Source organism: Macaca thibetana, chromosome 10, assembly GCF_024542745.1.
Source record: "Macaca thibetana thibetana isolate TM-01 chromosome 10, ASM2454274v1, whole genome shotgun sequence".
NCBI lineage: Eukaryota > Metazoa > Chordata > Mammalia > Primates > Cercopithecidae > Macaca > Macaca thibetana.
The window spans coordinates 48374992-48393365 of NC_065587.1; the positions used below are offsets into that span (position 1 = coordinate 48374992).

Below are 18374 nucleotides of genomic sequence, written 5' to 3' on the forward strand. Positions count from 1 at the left end.
GGCCGATCTCAGGAGGTGCCGGCTGAGCAGATGCAGGAAGGAACCAGGGGAAGTGGGAGGATCTTGCGGGGAGGGTTTCCAAGCAGAGGGAACCCCAGGCCTCTGAGGCAGGAGCTGCTTCAGTACAGCGAGGATGTTGGAGGGGTTGTTGCTGACCCAGCTTGGGGAGAAGTGGGGAGTGGTGGGGGTGGGTGGCAGGCCGGGGCACAGGCTGTATTAGTGACTTTTGGTTCCATCTAAAGTGTCCAGAAGCCTTAATAGTAGGTTTTGAGAATGGACGTCTTAAAGGCTGCTGCGTGACAAACAGACTGACAGAGCCACAAAGTGGGGAGGCCAGGGAGGAGGTGACTGCAGTAGTCCCCGTGCGAGAGGACGGCGGCTTGGACCAGGGTGGATGCGATGGAGTGGGGAGACCTGGAAATCTGGTTTCTGTCCTGACGGTGGAACAGTCAGGGCTGATGACGGATCAGATGTGAGGAGTCCAGGCCGCCCCGTGAGCTGACGGGGAGGGTGGAGGGGCCTCTGATGAGATTGGGGGCCTTGGAGGTAGAGTTGCAGTGAGGGGTGGGTGGGGGGGCACTAACTCCATGGGAATTTCCCAGGCAGCCCCATGTACATGGACCTGTACAGGATGCAGTGAGGCAGGGTGTCTGCTAGAAGAGGGTCAGGCTGAGAATTAAATGACAGTGTGAGGTGATGGGTGGCAGTGTCCTTGGGTGGCTGTCGTAGAACATTTTACTTGAACAGCATTCTCCAGCGGTAGGGCCTTTCGAGGTGGCAGCAGGAGCCTGGGGTAGGCAGCCACTAATAAAGGAAGTTAGGTCATTTTGCAGTCATTGGTTTTATCTTTATTTTATTTGATTTTATTTTTGAGACAGAGTCTCACTCTATCACCCAGGCTGGCATGCAGCAGCACAATCTTGGCTCATTGAAACCTCTGCCTCCTGGTTTTAAGCGATTCTCATGCCTCAGCCTCCTGAGTAGCTGGGATTACAGGTCTGCGCCACCACACCTGGCTAATTTTTGTATTTTTAGTAGAGATGGGGTTTTACCATGTTGGCCAGGCTGGTCTCAAACTCCTGACCGCAAGTGATCTGCCCGCCTCAGCCTCCCAAAGTGCTGGGATTACAGGTGTGAGCTGCCACGCCCAGCCTGCATCCATTGGTTTTAATAGTTTGGGTGTCAGGTAACCTCTGTAGCAGTGACCCTGCCTGTTGGGGGGCAAGTGGCTTGCCTGTGGTATTTTTAAGCCTCCTAATTCCATATCTTTCGCTGGGCCTTTTCCCCGCTCTGGGCCTCAGTTTCCTCATTTGTAAAATGACACAGACGAGACATGAGTCAGGAGCCCTGGATCTGAATGAAGCCACTTCTTGTACTTGGTGTGAAATCTGGGATTCAAGCCCAGGGGACCATGGGCTGCAGAGCCTGTCCTGCGTCCATGTCACGTGTGTAGAGTGCTGCCATAGGCCCTGGATTGGTGCTTTTCAAACTACGGGTCATGACCCACCGCACCAGCGGGTTAGGAAATCCGTCTAATGGGTCGTGACCAGCGTTGAAGCAAAATCAATCAGGCAGGAGGGAGGGTCTGAGGGTGTCATGTAGCAGGGGTAAGTATGGACTTGGGAGGCTTTTGTTGCAGTTGTGGGTGTACACGGTGGTGTGAATGGGGTTGTGAGATAAAGTACACTTCTCCGAAGGGTTTCATTTAAACCCAAGTTTGGAGGCCCTTAGCCCGGGGATCTTCCAGAACTCGTTTTGCTTCGACCTCTCTTCTCCAGGGACCTGGGACAAAGTGGCCTCAGTTTCCTTCTGGTGAGGAACGGAGCTTCTAGCTTGGGGTTTGGCATGGTGGGAATTTGAAAAAAATAAACGACATGAGACAAAACCCAGCCTGTGATTGCTCTGCACCGGGAGTTCTGTTTTTGAGGCTTAAAAAGACCCCCCTTCCCCCTTCTCTTTCCAGAAGAGCCGAATGCACATAAGGTCGCCAGCCCACCCTCCGGACCCGCATACCCCGATGATGTCCTGGACTATGGCCTCAAGCCATACAGCCCCCTTGCTAGTCTCTCTGGCGAGCCCCCCGGCCGATTCGGAGAGCCGGATAGGGTAGGGCCGCAGAACTTTCTGAGCGCGGCCAAGCCAGCAGGGGCCTCGGGCCTGAGCCCTCGGATCGAGATCACTCCGTCCCACGAACTGATCCAGGCAGTGGGCCCCCTCCGCATGAGAGACGCGGGCCTCCTGGTGGAGCAGCCGCCCCTGGCCGGGGTGGCCGCCAGCCCGAGGTTCACCCTGCCCGTGCCCGGCTTCGAGGGCTACCGCGAGCCGCTTTGCTTGAGCCCCGCTAGCAGCGGCTCCTCTGCCAGCTTCATTTCTGACACCTTCTCCCCCTACACCTCGCCCTGCGTCTCGCCCAATAACGGCGGGCCCGACGACCTGTGTCCGCAGTTTCAAAACATCCCTGCTCATTATTCCCCCAGAACCTCGCCAATAATGTCACCTCGAACCAGCCTCGCCGAGGACAGCTGCCTGGGCCGCCACTCGCCCGTGCCCCGTCCGGCCTCCCGCTCCTCGTCGCCTGGTGCCAAGCGGAGGCATTCGTGCGCCGAGGCCCTGGTTGCCCTGCCGCCCGGAGCCTCACCCCAGCGCTCCCGGAGCCCCTCGCCGCAGCCCTCATCTCACGTGGCACCCCAGGACCACGGCGCTCCCGCTGGGTACCCCCCTGTGGCTGGCTCTGCCGTGATCATGGATGCCCTGAACAGCCTCGCCACGGACTCGCCTTGTGGGATCCCCCCCAAGATGTGGAAGACCAGCCCTGACCCCTCGCCGGTGTCTGCGGCCCCATCCAAGGCCGGCCTGCCTCGTCACATCTACCCGGCCGTGGAGTTCCTGGGGCCCTGCGAGCAGGGGGAGAGGAGAAACTCGGCTCCCGAATCCATCCTGCTGGTTCCGCCCACTTGGCCCAAGCCGCTGGTGCCTGCCATTCCCATCTGCAGGTGAGCAGGGCTTTGAAAATGATTGCTTCTGTGGTTTAGTTTTAAGAGATGGTTTTCTGTTTATGAGCATGGGATTCAGAGTCAGGTTTAAGTCTGACTTTAAATGGATTTAAATCTTGGCTTGGTCCCTTGCTGGTTGCGAGACCCTGAGAAGGAAGGTACATTCCCTGGGCCAGGTTTTTCTCATCTGTAAAATGGGTGTAATTAGTGTACCTGACTCACCAGGTGGTTATGAGATTGCAGTCATGATAAATGTAATTGCTCATATGTCACCTGGTTTATTCAAAAAGTGTTTATCAAACATCTAGGTGGCAGATTCTGTTACATAAGTAATGGAGAGATAGTGGTGAACTAAACAGGCAAAAATTTCTGCCTTCATGGAGCTGACATTCTAGTAGGCACAAGAGGAACTGATGTTTGTTAGCATCTGCTATGTGCCCCAGTTATATGGAGGCTGTAAAAAAAATGTGTGAGCCAAGGAGCTTAAAATCTTGGAAAGCTGAAGAGATGTATGTAGATAGCAGCATAGCATGTAGGCTTTGGAGTCTCTTAAGGCTCACTTTGAGTCCTGCCTCCGCCACTCACTACCTGAGTGAACGTGGGCATCTCTGCTGCTGCCTTTCTGCTGCTGTGCTTGTGAAAGACATTGCTAATCAGTCAGCACCCTCTTTCTCCTTGAGCTCCTTTCTGAAGCCGTGCCTAGGGCAGACATCACTAATCAATCAAGAGCTTCCTCCCCCCACTGCATTTGTACTGAGCACCTTTCTGGTCTTGGTTTATTCCCTGTGAGAAGACAATAGAACCTACCTTGTGTGTGTTTTTTTTTAAAAAATGGATTAGATGAGACGATATAAGTCAAACTCTTAGTATAGAGCCTGTGCAGTGGTATCCTCGGATACCAAAATCTGAGGATGCTCAGGTCCCATATGTAAAATGGTATAGTATTTGCATATAACCTATGTACATCCTCCCATATCCATTACATCATCTCTAGATGATAATACCTTAGAATACCTAATACAATGCCTGCACACCACTTCATTCATATGGACTCAATGGGCATGGAAAATTCAAATTTTGCTTTTTGGAACTTCGTGGATTTGTTTTTTTCTGAATATTTTCAATCTGAGGACACAGAACCCCTGGATATAGAGGGCGAATTGCACTCTCTATGTATATTATTTCATTTGATTCTCACAGAAACTTGGTTTGTGTTATTTTTTTATCTTTGTTTTGATGAAATGACAAAGGAGGTATATGAAGGCTAAGGCTAGAGATTATCCTATCTGTTCTCGTAGATGAGGAATTGGAAGACTCATGTTATTACCACGATCCCTGTGGTTTTCAAATTATTTTTTATTTTAGCAAATGGAAGTCTTTTATCCCAAATATTAAACTGAGTCCCCACATAGGCCAGGTGCAGTGGCTTACGCCTGTAATCCCAGCACTTTGGGAGGTCAGGGTGGGTGGATCACCTGTGGTAGCAAGTTCAAGACCAGCCTGGCCAATATGGCAATACTGTATCTCCACTAAAAATTCAAAAAATAGCCAGGTATGGTGGCGCATGCCTGTAATCCCAGCTACTCGGGAGGCGGAGTAGGGAGAATTGGCGGAGGTTGCAGTGAGCCAAGATCATGCCACTGCACTCCAGCCTGGCGACAGAGCAAGACTCCACCAAAAAAAAAAAAAATTGAGTCCTCAAATAGATAAATAGATAAAGGTGGAGCTCTTGATTGGTGTGGGGTTGCGGGTGGCCTCGGGCCCTGCCCACTGGGCCTTGTTCACCCCCCATACCAGACGAAAATGTACTGCATGGAGCATCCAGCCTGGCATTTCCTTCAAAGCAGGTTCTGAGAACACCAGGGCTTCAGTATGTCAGTTGTTGTATCTTTAAAAAAAGGAGTTTATGGGTTTAACAGAGTTAAGTAGGTGCCTTTGTGCAGGCCTTCTCAGAGACTTTAATGTGGACAGAATATGCGGTGATTTCAAAGGCCATTTGGCTACAGAGCTCTGAGTTCAGTGACTAAAGTTTCACAGGGCTATCTTAGAAAATGCTGCCAGCCACAGTGGCTCATGCCTGTAATCCCAGCACTTTGGGAGGCTGAGGCAGGTGGATCACCTGAGGTGGGGAGTTCGAGACCATCCTGACCAACATGGAGAAACCCCGTCTCTACTAAAAATACGTAATTAGCCGGGTGTGGTAGCGCATGCCTGTAATCCCAGCTACTTGGGAGGCTGAGGCAGGAGAATCACTTGAACCCAGGAGACAGAGGTTGCAGTGAGCCAAGATGGCGCTGTTGTACTCCAGTCTGGGCTCCTTGTTCTTTGTGCTACGTAGACAGGTCAGTCTCCAAACCATGATTTTATTTAATGGTTGAGAGTAGGGAGGGACACTGCTGTGAAATATGATTATGACATATTTATTGGAGACTTTGTTTATAAAAGCCTTTCCTCTCCGTGAGGCATCTTGATCAGAGAAGTTTTGAGTGTCAGAGTCCTTTGGTTCCTCACAAGTACCAATCTGTGCCAGCCAATGTGGTCTTCTGCAAGAATCTTCTATAAAGTTGAGAGGATGGGGCATCAGGGAAGTCTCCTGATAACATTGACCTCAGGGTATATGGGCATCTCAGCAGAGGGCTGGAATTCAAATCAGAATTTCAGGCTGGTTCTGATGCTCTACTTTTTTTTTTTTTTTTTTTTTTTTTTTTTGAGATGGAGTCTCGCTCTGTCGCCCAGGCTGGAGTGCAGTGGCGCGATCTCAGCTCACGGCAACCTCCGCCTCCCAGGTTCAAGCCATTCTCCTGCCTCAGCCTCCTGAGTAGCTGGGATTACAGGAATGTGCCACCATGCCCAGCTAATTTGTTGTTGTTGTTGTTAGTAGAGATGGGGTTTCACTATGTTGGTCAGGCTGGTCTCAAACTGCTGACCTCATGATCTGCCCGCCTTGGCCTCCCAAAGTGCTAGGATTACAGGTGTCAGCCACTGCAATGGCTTTTTTTTTTTTTTTTTTTTTTGAGATGGAGTGTTGCTCTGTTGCTGAGGCCAGAGTACAGTAGCGTGATCTCAGCTCACTGCAACCTCTGCCTCCTGGCTTCAAGCGATTCTCCTGCTTCAGCCTCCCGAGTAGCTGGGACTATAGGCGCATACCACTATGCCTGGCTATTTTTTTTTTGTATTTTTAGTAGAGACAGGGTTTCACCACGTTACAGGCCAGGCTGGTCTTGATCTCCTGACCTCGTGATCCACCTGCCTCAGCCTCCCAAAATGCTGGGATTACCCTTCAGATTGTATTTCAGCATCAAATACCTATTTCAGAACCAAGCAAAAGTATAAACTGAAACCTGGGGATATGCTGCTGAATTTTCTTCTCACAAAATTTTTGGTGCTTTAAAGCATATTAATACAGGGCTAAAGTGGTTTTTTAATGAGTCATAGTTTGTAAACCTTTAAAAACTGTTCACTTGTTTAAATGATATGGGTAAAAGTGGTTGTCACGTGTGGCTCGTTGGTTGCAGGCAGAAGCTTGAAAGCATCTTGGCACTATAACTAAGGTAAAGCAGGCGTACTTTGGAAACCCTAAGACTGCAGGGTAAAAGGGATTTCAGGAGGCAATGTGGTTGGAAAGAAGAGGAAGAGATTTGCTTGCATAGGGAGGATATGGTTATAAGTTGGATGAAATGTTTAAGTTGGACTCTGGCACAGATGAAGTTTATGGAGGTGCTACCCCTTGGGCTCCCCTTGGTACTGCTGTGATAGAGAAGACAGAATTGGCTTTATTGCAAGTGCTTAACCAAGCCCAGTTGATAGTGTCAGCTCCTAGCAGCCCTGAGCTAACTGGGAAAGAATACTCTGATTAATGATTTCTGCCATATGTGAAAACTCAGGACATGGTGACATAAATCCATAGTGATGCTTTTCAAAATTCCTAGGGGAAAAAAAGTGACAGCAGTTAGAAACATGCTAGAACTAACATAAGCTTCATTAATTGAGAAGTTGCTCACACTGTCTTCATCAAGGTGGAAGAGAAGGCAAAGAGAAAGATCTCTACCCTGTGAACAGTTCTACCTGTCATGTCTAAGAAATATGTGCTGCCTCAGCATTTTGTTCACATACAATCATGCCCCCATGATCACATTTTGGTTAACGATGGATCCCCCATATATGGGGGTGGTCCCATAAGATTATAATACTGTTTTGTTTATGTTTTTGTTTTTTTGAGACAGAGTCTCTGTCACCCAGGCTAAAGTGCAGTGGTGCGATCTTGGCTGACTGCAACCGCCACCTCCCAAATTCAAGCGATTCTCGTGCCTCAGCCACCTGAGTAGCTGGGATTACAGACATGCGCCACCAAGCCCAGCTAATTTTTGTATTTTTAGTAGAGACAGGGCTTCGCCATGTTGGCCAGGCTGGTCTTGAACTCCTGGCCTTGAGTGATCTGCCCACCTCAGCCTCCCATAGTGTTGGGATTATAGGCATGAGCCACTGCACCCAGCCTTGTGTTTTGTTTTGTTTCGTTTTTTTTTTTTTTTTTTTTTTTTTTTTTTTTTGAGACAGGGTCTCACTCTGGTCCCTCAGGCTGGACTGCAGTGGTGCAATCACAGCTCACTGTAACCTTGACCTCCTGAGCTTGGATGATCTTCCCACCTCAGTGTCCCGGGTAGCTGGGACTATAGGCATGGACCACCATGCTTGGCTGATTTTTATTTTTATTTTTGTATTTTTAGTAGAGAGGGTCTCTCCATGTTGCCCAGGCTGTCCTCAAATCCTTGGGCTTAAGTGATCCACCCATGTTGTCCCTCCAAAGTGCTGGGATTAAGTCATGAGCCACCACACCCAGCCATAATACTGTATTTTTACTGTACCTTTTCTGTGTTTAGATATCTTTAGATACGCAAATACTTCCCATTGTGTTACCATTGCCTACAGTATTCAGTACAGTCACATGCTGTACAGGTTGGTAGCCTAGGAGCCACTATACCATATAGTGTAGGTATGTAGTAGGCTGTGCCATCTTGGTTTGTGTAAGTGCACTCTGATGTTCACTTAATGGTGCATTTCCCAGAACGTATCTTCATTGTTGAGCAATACATGACTGTATCCATGATTTTCAGAAAATGGGCCATTTACAATTATTGTACAAGTTGACTAATTCTGGTTTATTGCACACATGGCTGATTTTATTTTCTCCTTCAGCATCCCAGTGACGGCATCCCTCCCTCCACTTGAGTGGCCGCTGTCCAGTCAGTCAGGATCTTATGAGCTGCGGATCGAGGTGCAGCCCAAGCCACATCACCGGGCCCACTATGAGACAGAAGGCAGCCGAGGAGCCGTCAAAGCTCCAACTGGAGGCCACCCTGTGGTTCAGGTATGGACTTGAATACTCTTCCTTTTGTGTGTGGTGTTTGTCACTGAGAGATTCACTTCTGCTGACCCACTGTTTGTTGCTTGTTAAGTTGAGGTATGTGTCTCAGCCTCTTAACTCCTTTGAGGAATGAGAAATCTGAGATTAAGTTAACATTAGAAGCTAATCCAGCTACTCATAAACCAGAGGAGAAAGTTTTCTTGAGCTGGATAAGGATAGAAATGATACTCGTGTGCCCGGACGCTTCTTCCCTTCTCTTTCTGTGGAGAAACTGCTAGAGTTTTGCAGAGGTTTGTGTATTGACAGAAGATTTCTGAAGCCATCATCTTAAGTTTCAGATGAAGAGCTCATTATGAAAAAATAGTAATGTTTGTAAAATACAGAAAAGTAAGAAAAATTAAAACTATACATTATCAAACTACCTAAAATAGCTATATTAGTATTTTGATATATTGCCTTTCTTTTTTCTATTCACAAACACGGCAGCCTCTGTTACCATATATTTCTATGCTTAATTCTATAGTGAACATGTAGATTGTACTCTGATTTTTTAAGTTTACATTTTGTCATGAGCATTTCCTTTTGTTTTTCTTAATCAGTATCTTTTTTGTGTGTCTGTGGCTTTTGATTTAACCTCAGATTTTTTTTTTTCAAAAGAAGTAGAGAAGTGTGCCTATTTTCCGCCAAAATAATTGGAGTTGAAATATTCTTAATTGTATAATCTGGTTGACCAGGAACAACTGACCGGTGCCCACTAACAAGTCAATTAACCAGAACTTTTAATACATTTAAATTAATATAACATTTTTTGGTATTTGCCTTAAAGTGGAAGTATCCTATTAATATGATAAAACCTGGTTCTTAATCTGTAGTGTGCATCAGAACCTCTGGGGTGGTTCTTAAAAATTCAGATTGTTGGGCATTCTGAAACTACTTAATTAGAAATTATATAACATGAGTAAAACCCAGGTAAACAAACAAACAAATGAAAAACCACAAACCCCCCAAATCTCCACAGGTACTTTGGATGTGTACCTCTGATTAAGGACATCTATGATAATAATAAGAACTTACAAGTCCTGACAATTGCTTTTTCTAAATCAGACATCACAGCGATCTTGGAATCTGTCTATATTCATTGAGTTTTTGTTTCTTGACCATGAGTCCCATTTTCCTGTTGTGTTGCGTGTCTAGTAGTTGTCAACTGCATTCTGACATCGTGATGACATATACTGGATATGGTAGATATTCTGAACTTCATTTCACATTTCATCAGCGTGGATCTGTGGAAAGCTCCAGTTGTATTTAACTTGATGGGGCTTAGCTTTTAAACTGTCTTCTCTGTATTTCATTTGAGGATTGGTTTTAGGCCCCGTTAGAGCAGGCCTGGAGTAGCCCTTCCTCTGAGGCATGTGCCTGTTCTGCAGGCATGGCCTTTTTGGATGCCTGGTGGGGAGGTCTCTTTAATCTGGTGGGCTGGAATTCCCATACGCCAGCTCTGCTGCACTCTTAGTCTCTCTGTTCTCTCCACCCCATAGCAGCCCCTCTCTGGTAAACCTTGTGCCACCTCTCCCTGTGCTTACACAGCCCAGCCCTTGGCCAAAGACTTGAGGGCTCCCCCAGCAGCTTCCTCCTCTCTGATGCCACCGATTCTAGCAGTTTCCACAGCCTGGCACTCTGAGTGGTGCCAGAAATCCAGGATTATTTCAGGAAATCCTCAGCACAGTGCGACCACCGTGCTCTGCTCAGATGCTACTTCCTGCACGTGGCAGGGGAGCTGTCCCCAGGCAGAGAGCTGAAGTGGAGGTGGGCTTGCCTGTGCACTTCCTCTCCCTTGGGGACCACAGTCTTCTGCTTCCTGCCGTCCAATCCTGAGAGCAATCGCCTTATGTAATTTTTTTTTTTTTTTTTTTTTTTTAAGGCAGAGTCTCTCACTCTGTCACCCAGGCTGGAGTGCAGTGGTACAATCTTGGCTCACTGCAACCTCTGCCTCCTGGGTTCAGGTGATTCCCCTGCCTCAGCTTCCTGAGTAGCTGGGATTACAGGTGTGCACCACCATGCCTGGCTAATTTTTGTATTTTTAGTAGAGACAGGGTTTCACTATATTGTTCTGGCTGGTCTTGAACTCTTTATCTCAAGTGATCCACCCGCCTCGGCCTCCCAAAGTGCTGGGATTACAGGCGTGAGCCACCGTGCCTGGCCAAGTGCTGTTTTATGTGTCCAGAGCTCCATGCACATTTCCTTCATGCCACCTGCCACTGCTTGTAATTCTAACATTTGCGTAATTATTTTGACAATGTCTCTCTCTCTTAGACCATGAGCTTTGTTTAAAAGAGACCACAACTTCCTTCTTATTCTTCATTGTATATCAGCACCAAGCATAGTTTGTCACTACAAACATAGCAGGCATTCAACAAATACTTGGAGAATGAATATACTCATTAAATGCATTGGCCGAACAATCTTAAGTCTTAAGGAGAGAGAATCTGTATCCATTTCCGGCTATGTGGTATCTTCATTCACTGATTATTCGAAAGATGTTTATTGAGTACCTACTATGTACCAGGCACGGTGCTTGATTCTGGGTTATGATATGAACAAAACAGCTGGAAATTCTCACTGTCATGAGCTTACATTTTGGGAAGATGATTGTAATGATAAACACTTGGAAAACATTTGCTGCCTGTGAGACCCTGTTCCAAGTGCTGTATATGTGTTAACTTATTTAATCCTCAAAAGAGCCTTATGACAAAGGTAACAGGTCAAGGAGCTGTCAAGGACTTGTTCAAGGTCATGGGTATTAAATGGTGGAGCTGAGATTTGGATACTGCAAGCTCTATCAGATCAGTAGGTCTGATCATCCACGTCTCTTTGCAGACCAGCTTTTCCTGCCTTCTCACTTGTGCAGAAAAAGCCTGATGGGAAAATGCCCGTGCCTCTTGCAGACCACTCCCTTCCCCCCTAGTTTTACGTGCTGTTCCAGTACGAACCTTGTCATCACCTCACGGGAGCCTAAATCTTGATTCTCAGGGAGACGCTGATTGACCCTGGCTTGGGAGGGTGCTGCCTATTGGTCCAGTTGGCTGTGGCCTGGAGGTTGGGCTGCATGAGGAGTGAGGCTCAGCTCACCCATTCATCAGGGGCTGGGGCCCTGGAAATTTCCAGAGAAGGGAATGGGCTGAGTGTACAGTCCAGGAGACACCTGCTAGGCTGTCCCTGAAGTTTGTGCCTCTCCCTCTGATAGCTCCCAAGGACTCTTCCCTCTTCATGCCTGTGACTTTGTTTGTTTATTTATTTTAGAGATATGATCTCGCTTTGTTACCCAGGCTGGAGTACAGTGGCATGATCATTGCTCACTGCTGCCTTGAATTTCTGAGCTCAAGTGATCCTCCCACTTCAGCCTCCTGAGTAGTTGGGACTACAGGCGTGTACCACCATGCCCAGCTAATTTTTTCCTTTTTTGTAGACACGTGGTCTCCCCGCATTGCTTAGGCTGGTCTTGAACTCCTGGGCTCAAGTGATCCTATCACCTCATCCTCCCAAAGTGTTAGGATTACAGTGTGAGCCACCACAACTGGCCCAAGTGCTTGTAACTTGGAAGATCTAATATGTGATTTTAAAACTTGTAGACAAGTCTCCTTAAAAGACAAAAAGTGGAATCTTTTAAAAAAGTCATTTGAATAGATTATGTTTTTCAAAATAAGTCATGCTAATTCCTGATTTTTAGCATGGGAAGTCAGTCTAAAAAAAAAAAAAAACTTCTTTGAAAAATGAAGAAAAGAGTGGACTTTCAGAGGATTGCTGCTTTTCACCTTCAAGGGAGTGTGAAAACTGCTTCTGGAATCTGGAGCACCGCCCCCTTCATACCCAGAAGAGCAGTGTAGCCTGCTTTGTACCTTGCCTGAATGCTTCCGCCGGCTTCTCTGTTGATCTGTGTCTCACTCTTTATCTCTGTATCCGTTTCTATTTCTGAACCACAGCCTCTGTTCCCTTCTCAGTTACTTAGTCCCCACCCTTCTTTCTTTTATTTGCCACACTATAGAACTTCATTCTTTTTTCATGCCTAATGGTTTTAAGCTCCTCTTTATATAAAAAGAAAATGAGTATAAGATCATTTCATTTTTTATCCTTAAGTATACAATTAAAAATCTTAAACATATGCCATGCTCAGCTGTTCTCTTCATTGCTTTTTTTGAACGGTACTTGGTCTTGGAGGAAAGTTTCTTCCCAAGCCTTAAGTGCTTTTCAGATCTCATGACTCATTTGTATGGAGAATGTGTCACTGGGGACCTGCCATGTGCCGGGTGCTGTGCTGATCCTGGGTGATACAACGTTGGTGAGATCAGCACAGCTCATGCCCTGAGGGAGCTCAGGGGCTGCGGAAAAGTGAACTAGGATGGCTTGAGTTGGTCAGGGAGGCCTGAGAGTCCAGATGGCGGCCACTTGGAGAGGGTCTGTGGGCTGATGCTGGGACTCAGGGTGGGACGCGATGACTGATTAGAAGCTTGTCTATTGTATTCACCGCTTGGGAGTAACTGCTTCAACAGAACAAACCATAACAAGAGACAGTACTTGGAAGACCTACTTTAGAAAGAGGGTCTCGTCGAGGAGGTGACTTACCAGCTGGGACCTGGAACAGGTCACAGAAACAGCAAAGAGACAAATGATGTCCTCCTCCTCCTCCTCCACGCTGTCTGTCTTGGTGGTGGTGTGTTCTACACACAGAGCACAGCACATGCAAAGACCCTGAGGCAGGAAAGGACTGTGTGTGTCTGAAGAGCTGAAGGAAGGCCGGTGTCATTCAAGTTTAGCTTGCAGGGTGATGGTTGCCAGGCCCAAACTGTGCAGAGCTTAAAAGCCAAGGTGAGGAGATGAAATTTTGCTTATTCCAGGGCAAGGGGAAGACGTGATAGGTTTTGAGTAGAGGAGGAACTTGATTCTGATTTAACATTTTAAAGATCACTCAGGCTTCTCTCTGGGGACTAGATCAGAAGAAGTTACGGAGGAAGAAGGGAGATGAGATTGTTAGCCTGTGGCAGTGCCAAGGGAAAGATCAAGGTGGTGAGGACTAGAAGGTGGCAGTGGCAGCAGAAGATACGAATTCTATGGTGTGATCTTCAGGACTTAGGTATGGGAGGTAAAGGAGCAACTGAGTGGATGGTTCAGCTGGATGGATGGTGGAGAAGGACTTGGGAAAGAAAATGTTTTCTTGGGGGAAGGTTGCAAGTTCTGTTTGGGGCATAGAAGGTACAAAGGGCTTCCAAGGCACCCAAGCAAAGATGTCAAGTAGGCAGTTGGATATATGAGCTTGGAGCTCAGAGGCAAAGTCCTAAACTTGCTCTCAGGACTGTGGGATACCTCAGGGCCACATGCTCCATCACCAGAGGCCTCAGCAAGCACCCACTTGCAAGGACTGACTGACCACACCCTCAATAACAACACACCTCTCTCTAGAAGCAGTGGACTAAGGAGAGAATCAAAGAAGAGATTGTATAAACAGAGATCACAAACAGACAAGTTCAAGAGGGCCAGGCAATGAAAGGAAATGACCGAACTGGCTAAATGTCAGGGAGCAATAGGGAGTGGTGGGGAGTAGGGCAGAGCAGCATGTGAGTCTTGCCTCAGGAAGCAGTTGCTGTTTGTAGGTTGTGACGTGTGGGAATGTGGGTAGAATGTTGCCAGGTTTTATAGGTTTTTTTTTTTTTTTTTTTTTCCCTCCAAGAGCTAGGAGCTGGAGTTTTTGTGTGAAATTTCTGATTTTTAAGTTTTGGCCACTAAATCAAACTTTGGGTTGAATTTGGCTCATGGTAAATATGCTTCAATTCACATCATCTGGAGTAAATAAGAATGGTGCTACTTCAAGGTTTATCAAATAGAAAGGGAGATAAGAGAGAGGTTATGTTTATATGATTTCTAAGAATTGTCCAGTTAAGGAAGGAGCCCTGTTAGCTGGATCCAGGTAGTTTCTCTTATAAAGCCCTAAATCTCAGGTGAGTGTGGTGGCTCACACCTATAATCCCAACTACTTGGGAGGCTTGAGCCCAGGAGTTCAGGGCTGCAGTCAGCTGTGATCGCACCACTCCACTCCAGCCTGGGTGACAGAGTGAGACCACGTCGCTAAAAAAAAAAAAAAAAAAAAAAAAAACAAATAAATAAATAAGTACAAAAGTTCTAAATCTTATTGAAATAGAACAAGTCTAGGGTTCTTTCAGAGGAACCAAGGAATCTTAATTCACAAGCCTGACTTTGGTCTGCAGGTATCAGATGAGAAGGGGAACCATTTGATTCATCTCAAAAGAGCCACACGCTTTGTGGTGGAGCCCTGCCATCATTCCTCGCCCTATTTCAGGACAGGATGCAGTGGTCCTCCGGTGGACAAAACAGCCATTCAGAGCGGTTTTGCAAGGTTGGGCTTTAAGTGTTTCCATAGCTCTTCAGCTTATGGGATCTCATAATACCCCAGCTGAGAGTGGCCTGTATAACGCCATTGTCATTTAATCCTTTCCTGGCGGCTTCCAAACCCTTTAGCCATATTCTGCACAGAAATTCCCTGGAGGGGATACTTTGCTATGTTCCTTATCCATCCTTGTGCTGGGGTTTCAAGAAACGTTATTCTTATCACTCCCTGGGATGCATGTTTAATGGAAAGAATAATCAGTCATCCTTTTAGGGAGTGATCAAAATATGAGAACGTGGAAGCGTTGCACTCACCTCCAAAAAGTCCTCTTGGTTCTTTCAAGCAGATGTTCAGACATGTGGAAAAAACCTGGGTAGCTCTGTCAGGGGAAATTCCTTGCAGATGCTGAAACCGATCGCCATTTCATTCCAGGTAACAGTAATGAGCTTTGCAGGGAGGTAAGTGAGGGCCTGGGCCCACCTGTCTAGGCTACTGCCTCCTGGGCTAGAGGAGCTGGTAAAGTCTCCAGTCTTTCAAAAGCTCATAAAATGGATTATGGGACGTGGATGCTTATTCTGTTGGATTTCAGCTTTTATGCTAACTGCAACTTACTTACTTGAAATGATATCTAAGGAAGGGAAGAAGCAAGCCAGATGGGATTTTTTCCTTTCTAGGTGAAAGCTGCACTCGTGACAGTAAGCAGTGCTCCTTCAGCAATTGGCTGGGTGTGTTGGCTTCTATTTGTCTATTAAAATGTTGTGCTTGGGGACGTGAGACAGGAAGCAGTTGTTGCAGATGTTAATTTGTCTTGATCAGGGCTGGTGTGTTGGCATCTCCAGAAGCTTCCATTGGACCTCCTGGGGAGGGGAAGGGAAAGAGGTGGTGGCCAGGTCACTCAGGCTTCAAAAAAATTGGAGGAGGAGAGTGTTCTGAGATCATTGGGGTTCATTTGCTCATTTATTAAAAATACTTACCAAGCACCTACTGTGTGCTTGGCACTGGTAATATGGCAGTGAACCACACAGGCAAAAATCCCTGGTCCCGTGGAGCTGATGTGCTCTGTAGGGGGAGATAGCAATATAACTTATAAATAGGAAAATTTAATAGTATGTTAAATAGAAAAATGAAATAGTATGTCGGGAGGTGGTAAGTCCTATGGGGAAAACTATCAGGCCAAGGGGAATTGGGAGTGGTTTCATGGACCTCTCTGGGAAGGCCACATTTGGGCAAAGAAGGAGGTGCCCATGTGGAAGCTGCAGGGACTTCTCCAGGCTGAGGGGACAGCAGGGCTGAGTTGGGTGACATCTTGAACAGAGAGGAGGCCTGTGTGGGAAGGGCAGGGGAAGGGGAAGGATGAAGGGGGCGGATCGTGGGCCTCGCACATGTTTAGTTCGAGGACTTGGACTCTGAGTGGGGCGGGAGCTGGGAGGGCCTGGCTTGACCTAGGTATCAGCAGGATCCCTCTGGCTACCGAGTAGAGGAGAATAGATGGGGGGTGGACAGGGAGAAGCTGCTGCAGAGGCCCAGGCCAGAGGGGCTGGTGGCTGGACTAGGATGGGGGCATGGGGAGGCAGGAGAAGGGGTTGGATTCAGAGCATGTTTTGAAAGTCAGACTAGCTGGATTTTTTTGAGACTGGCTGCAAGACGGGTGGCATCCGTCTGTCTGGGGCTGTAGCCTTGGGAAAGGCCAGAGTCTCTAGGAACCCTGTTCATCCCTGCCGAGACTCCTGCTATTTTCCGAGGGAAGGCATCTTTTACAGGTGACTTGATGTAGCCTTTTCACTTCAAGATGGAGGTGGGGATGGGGTGGGGAGTAGCAGAGCGGAGTGTGCGATGTGGGGGTTCTGAGGCTGACTTTTGGGGAGCTGTCCTCACCACCTCCTCCTTGTCTATACCGATCTTTTGATGATAACACTGGTGATTTCATTAAAATTTGAAGAAGACTACAGTCCAAACCAGGTACACCTGTGGGCCAGTTGTGGCACTGCTCTCTGCCCTGCCGCATGTGTCCCTGGCTGAGGGATGCCTGCAGCGGTCAGGGATGGACTTGTGAAAGGATTGAGACCGGCATGCTGGCCTCTGAGGTGAGAGGTAGAGAGCGGGGAGGGCGAGCCAGGGCCGGGGCTGGTGCAGGCAGAGAGGTGGCGTGGCGAGACGGGCCCGCATGGTAACTCATCTTCTAACCGAAGACGCAGAGGTTCACTGAGGGGTGCTTTCAGTCCACAGTAGAAGAGAAATGGTCATGAATGAGCTCAGTAAAGCGTTGTCCCCAAACGTAGGTAGAAAACAGAAAGCTTCCAGAATCTTGGAGAAATAGCTGTTCCCAAAAGGGAGATTAAGACTGAAATTTGCAGTATTTCTGGCAACCAAGAGGAACAATACAGAAGAAACTTTGTGTCACAAATAAATGTTGGGGCCCTGGTATGTGCTGGGCAGTGTGATGTTCATGGCCGGAGCTACCCTTTAGCGCGTGCTTTCCGTAGAGTGACCTAGTTAGTCTCTGCAGCGATACTATGGAGTGCAGGTGGTAGGGTTACTATGCTCATTTTACAGGCAAGGAAACTGGGACACAGTGCAGGTAACAGCTTGCCTGGGGTCACCCCCAGCTGGTGCATGGTGCTGCTTGATTGGGGCCCAGGACGTCTGCAGCCACAGCCCACGCTGTTGACCACTGGCCCGTCCTGCTTCTTGGAAGTAGACGAAGTGGGTCATTTGGACTGAGGCAGCTCTAGGGTTTGGTAGCTTTGGGACTCTGGGAGACTCACTGGGCAGCAGTTTCTTCAACGATAAAGTGATGTGGACTTGTGTCTGTCAGGCTATTTGTTTGGTGTTTGTTGAGCATAGTTAGGATGCTAAACAAAAGTGCCCAGAGTGATCTTTGGCGCAGAGAAGGCATTTCATCTGTTGTTCTTTTGTTGAGAGAGAAGGCCATCTAGACATAGATCACTTTTGAGTTCTACGAGCCTTAGATTCCTGAGCCTGCTCCAGCTTTTTCTGGTTGAATTAACCACGTCTGAGACCAGGCTATGATATGGAGGGGCTCTGAGAGTTGTTTATTTACATGCTGTTTGTTACAGACGTGATCTTAGCTCATCCTTGCAACCACAGGGTGAGTCGGGGCTGCTATTATTCCCATTCAATGAGGGGTGAGAGGCACAGGGAAGTGAAGCTCACGCACCTAAAGTCAGGCAGCTGGTCAGCAAGGAAGCCCTGGCCTTGGCTTTGAACTTCTGGGTTCTTATCGGTCTTTCACCCGCTCACTCATTCGTCGGCCTGCTGGCAGCAGTGTCACGCCCCAGGCATGGGGTACAGTGAGCACATGGGCTGATCCCAGGTGCCTGTGGAGCACTCCAGCCAGGGCTGGATGTGAGAGTGAGATGGGACAGGCTTTGGAAAGGGTCCTCTGCGGCAGCTCAGCGCAGTGCCCGGCTGGCCATGTGACCTGAGTCCTGGACCCAGGGTCAGGCGTTCAGGTTCTGCCTTCCCCTCTGCCCTCGCCACTGAAGGACCTTAGGTGAAGTTGATTTGCTCTGATTATATGGGAAAGGAGGCATCTGCTTTAGGTGGGTTTCTAAGCACCTGTCAGCTGCAACATGCCACAAGAGGGGACCACGACCACACC

The 18374-nt window shown here is 47.8% G+C and overlaps 1 protein-coding gene across 3 annotated transcripts in view; it reads left to right on the forward strand.

Moving 5' to 3' along the window:
- Positions 1-18374, forward strand: part of NFATC2 (nuclear factor of activated T cells 2) — a 176788-nt gene that overhangs the window by 36773 nt on the left and 121641 nt on the right. For all 3 annotated transcript variants that reach the window (XM_050807445.1, XM_050807443.1, XM_050807444.1), the window contains exons 2-3: positions 1964-2993; positions 8187-8358. In XM_050807445.1, the coding sequence (XP_050663402.1) occupies positions 1964-2993; positions 8187-8358 (1202 nt within the window). The remainder of the gene's footprint in view (positions 1-1963; positions 2994-8186; positions 8359-18374) is intronic.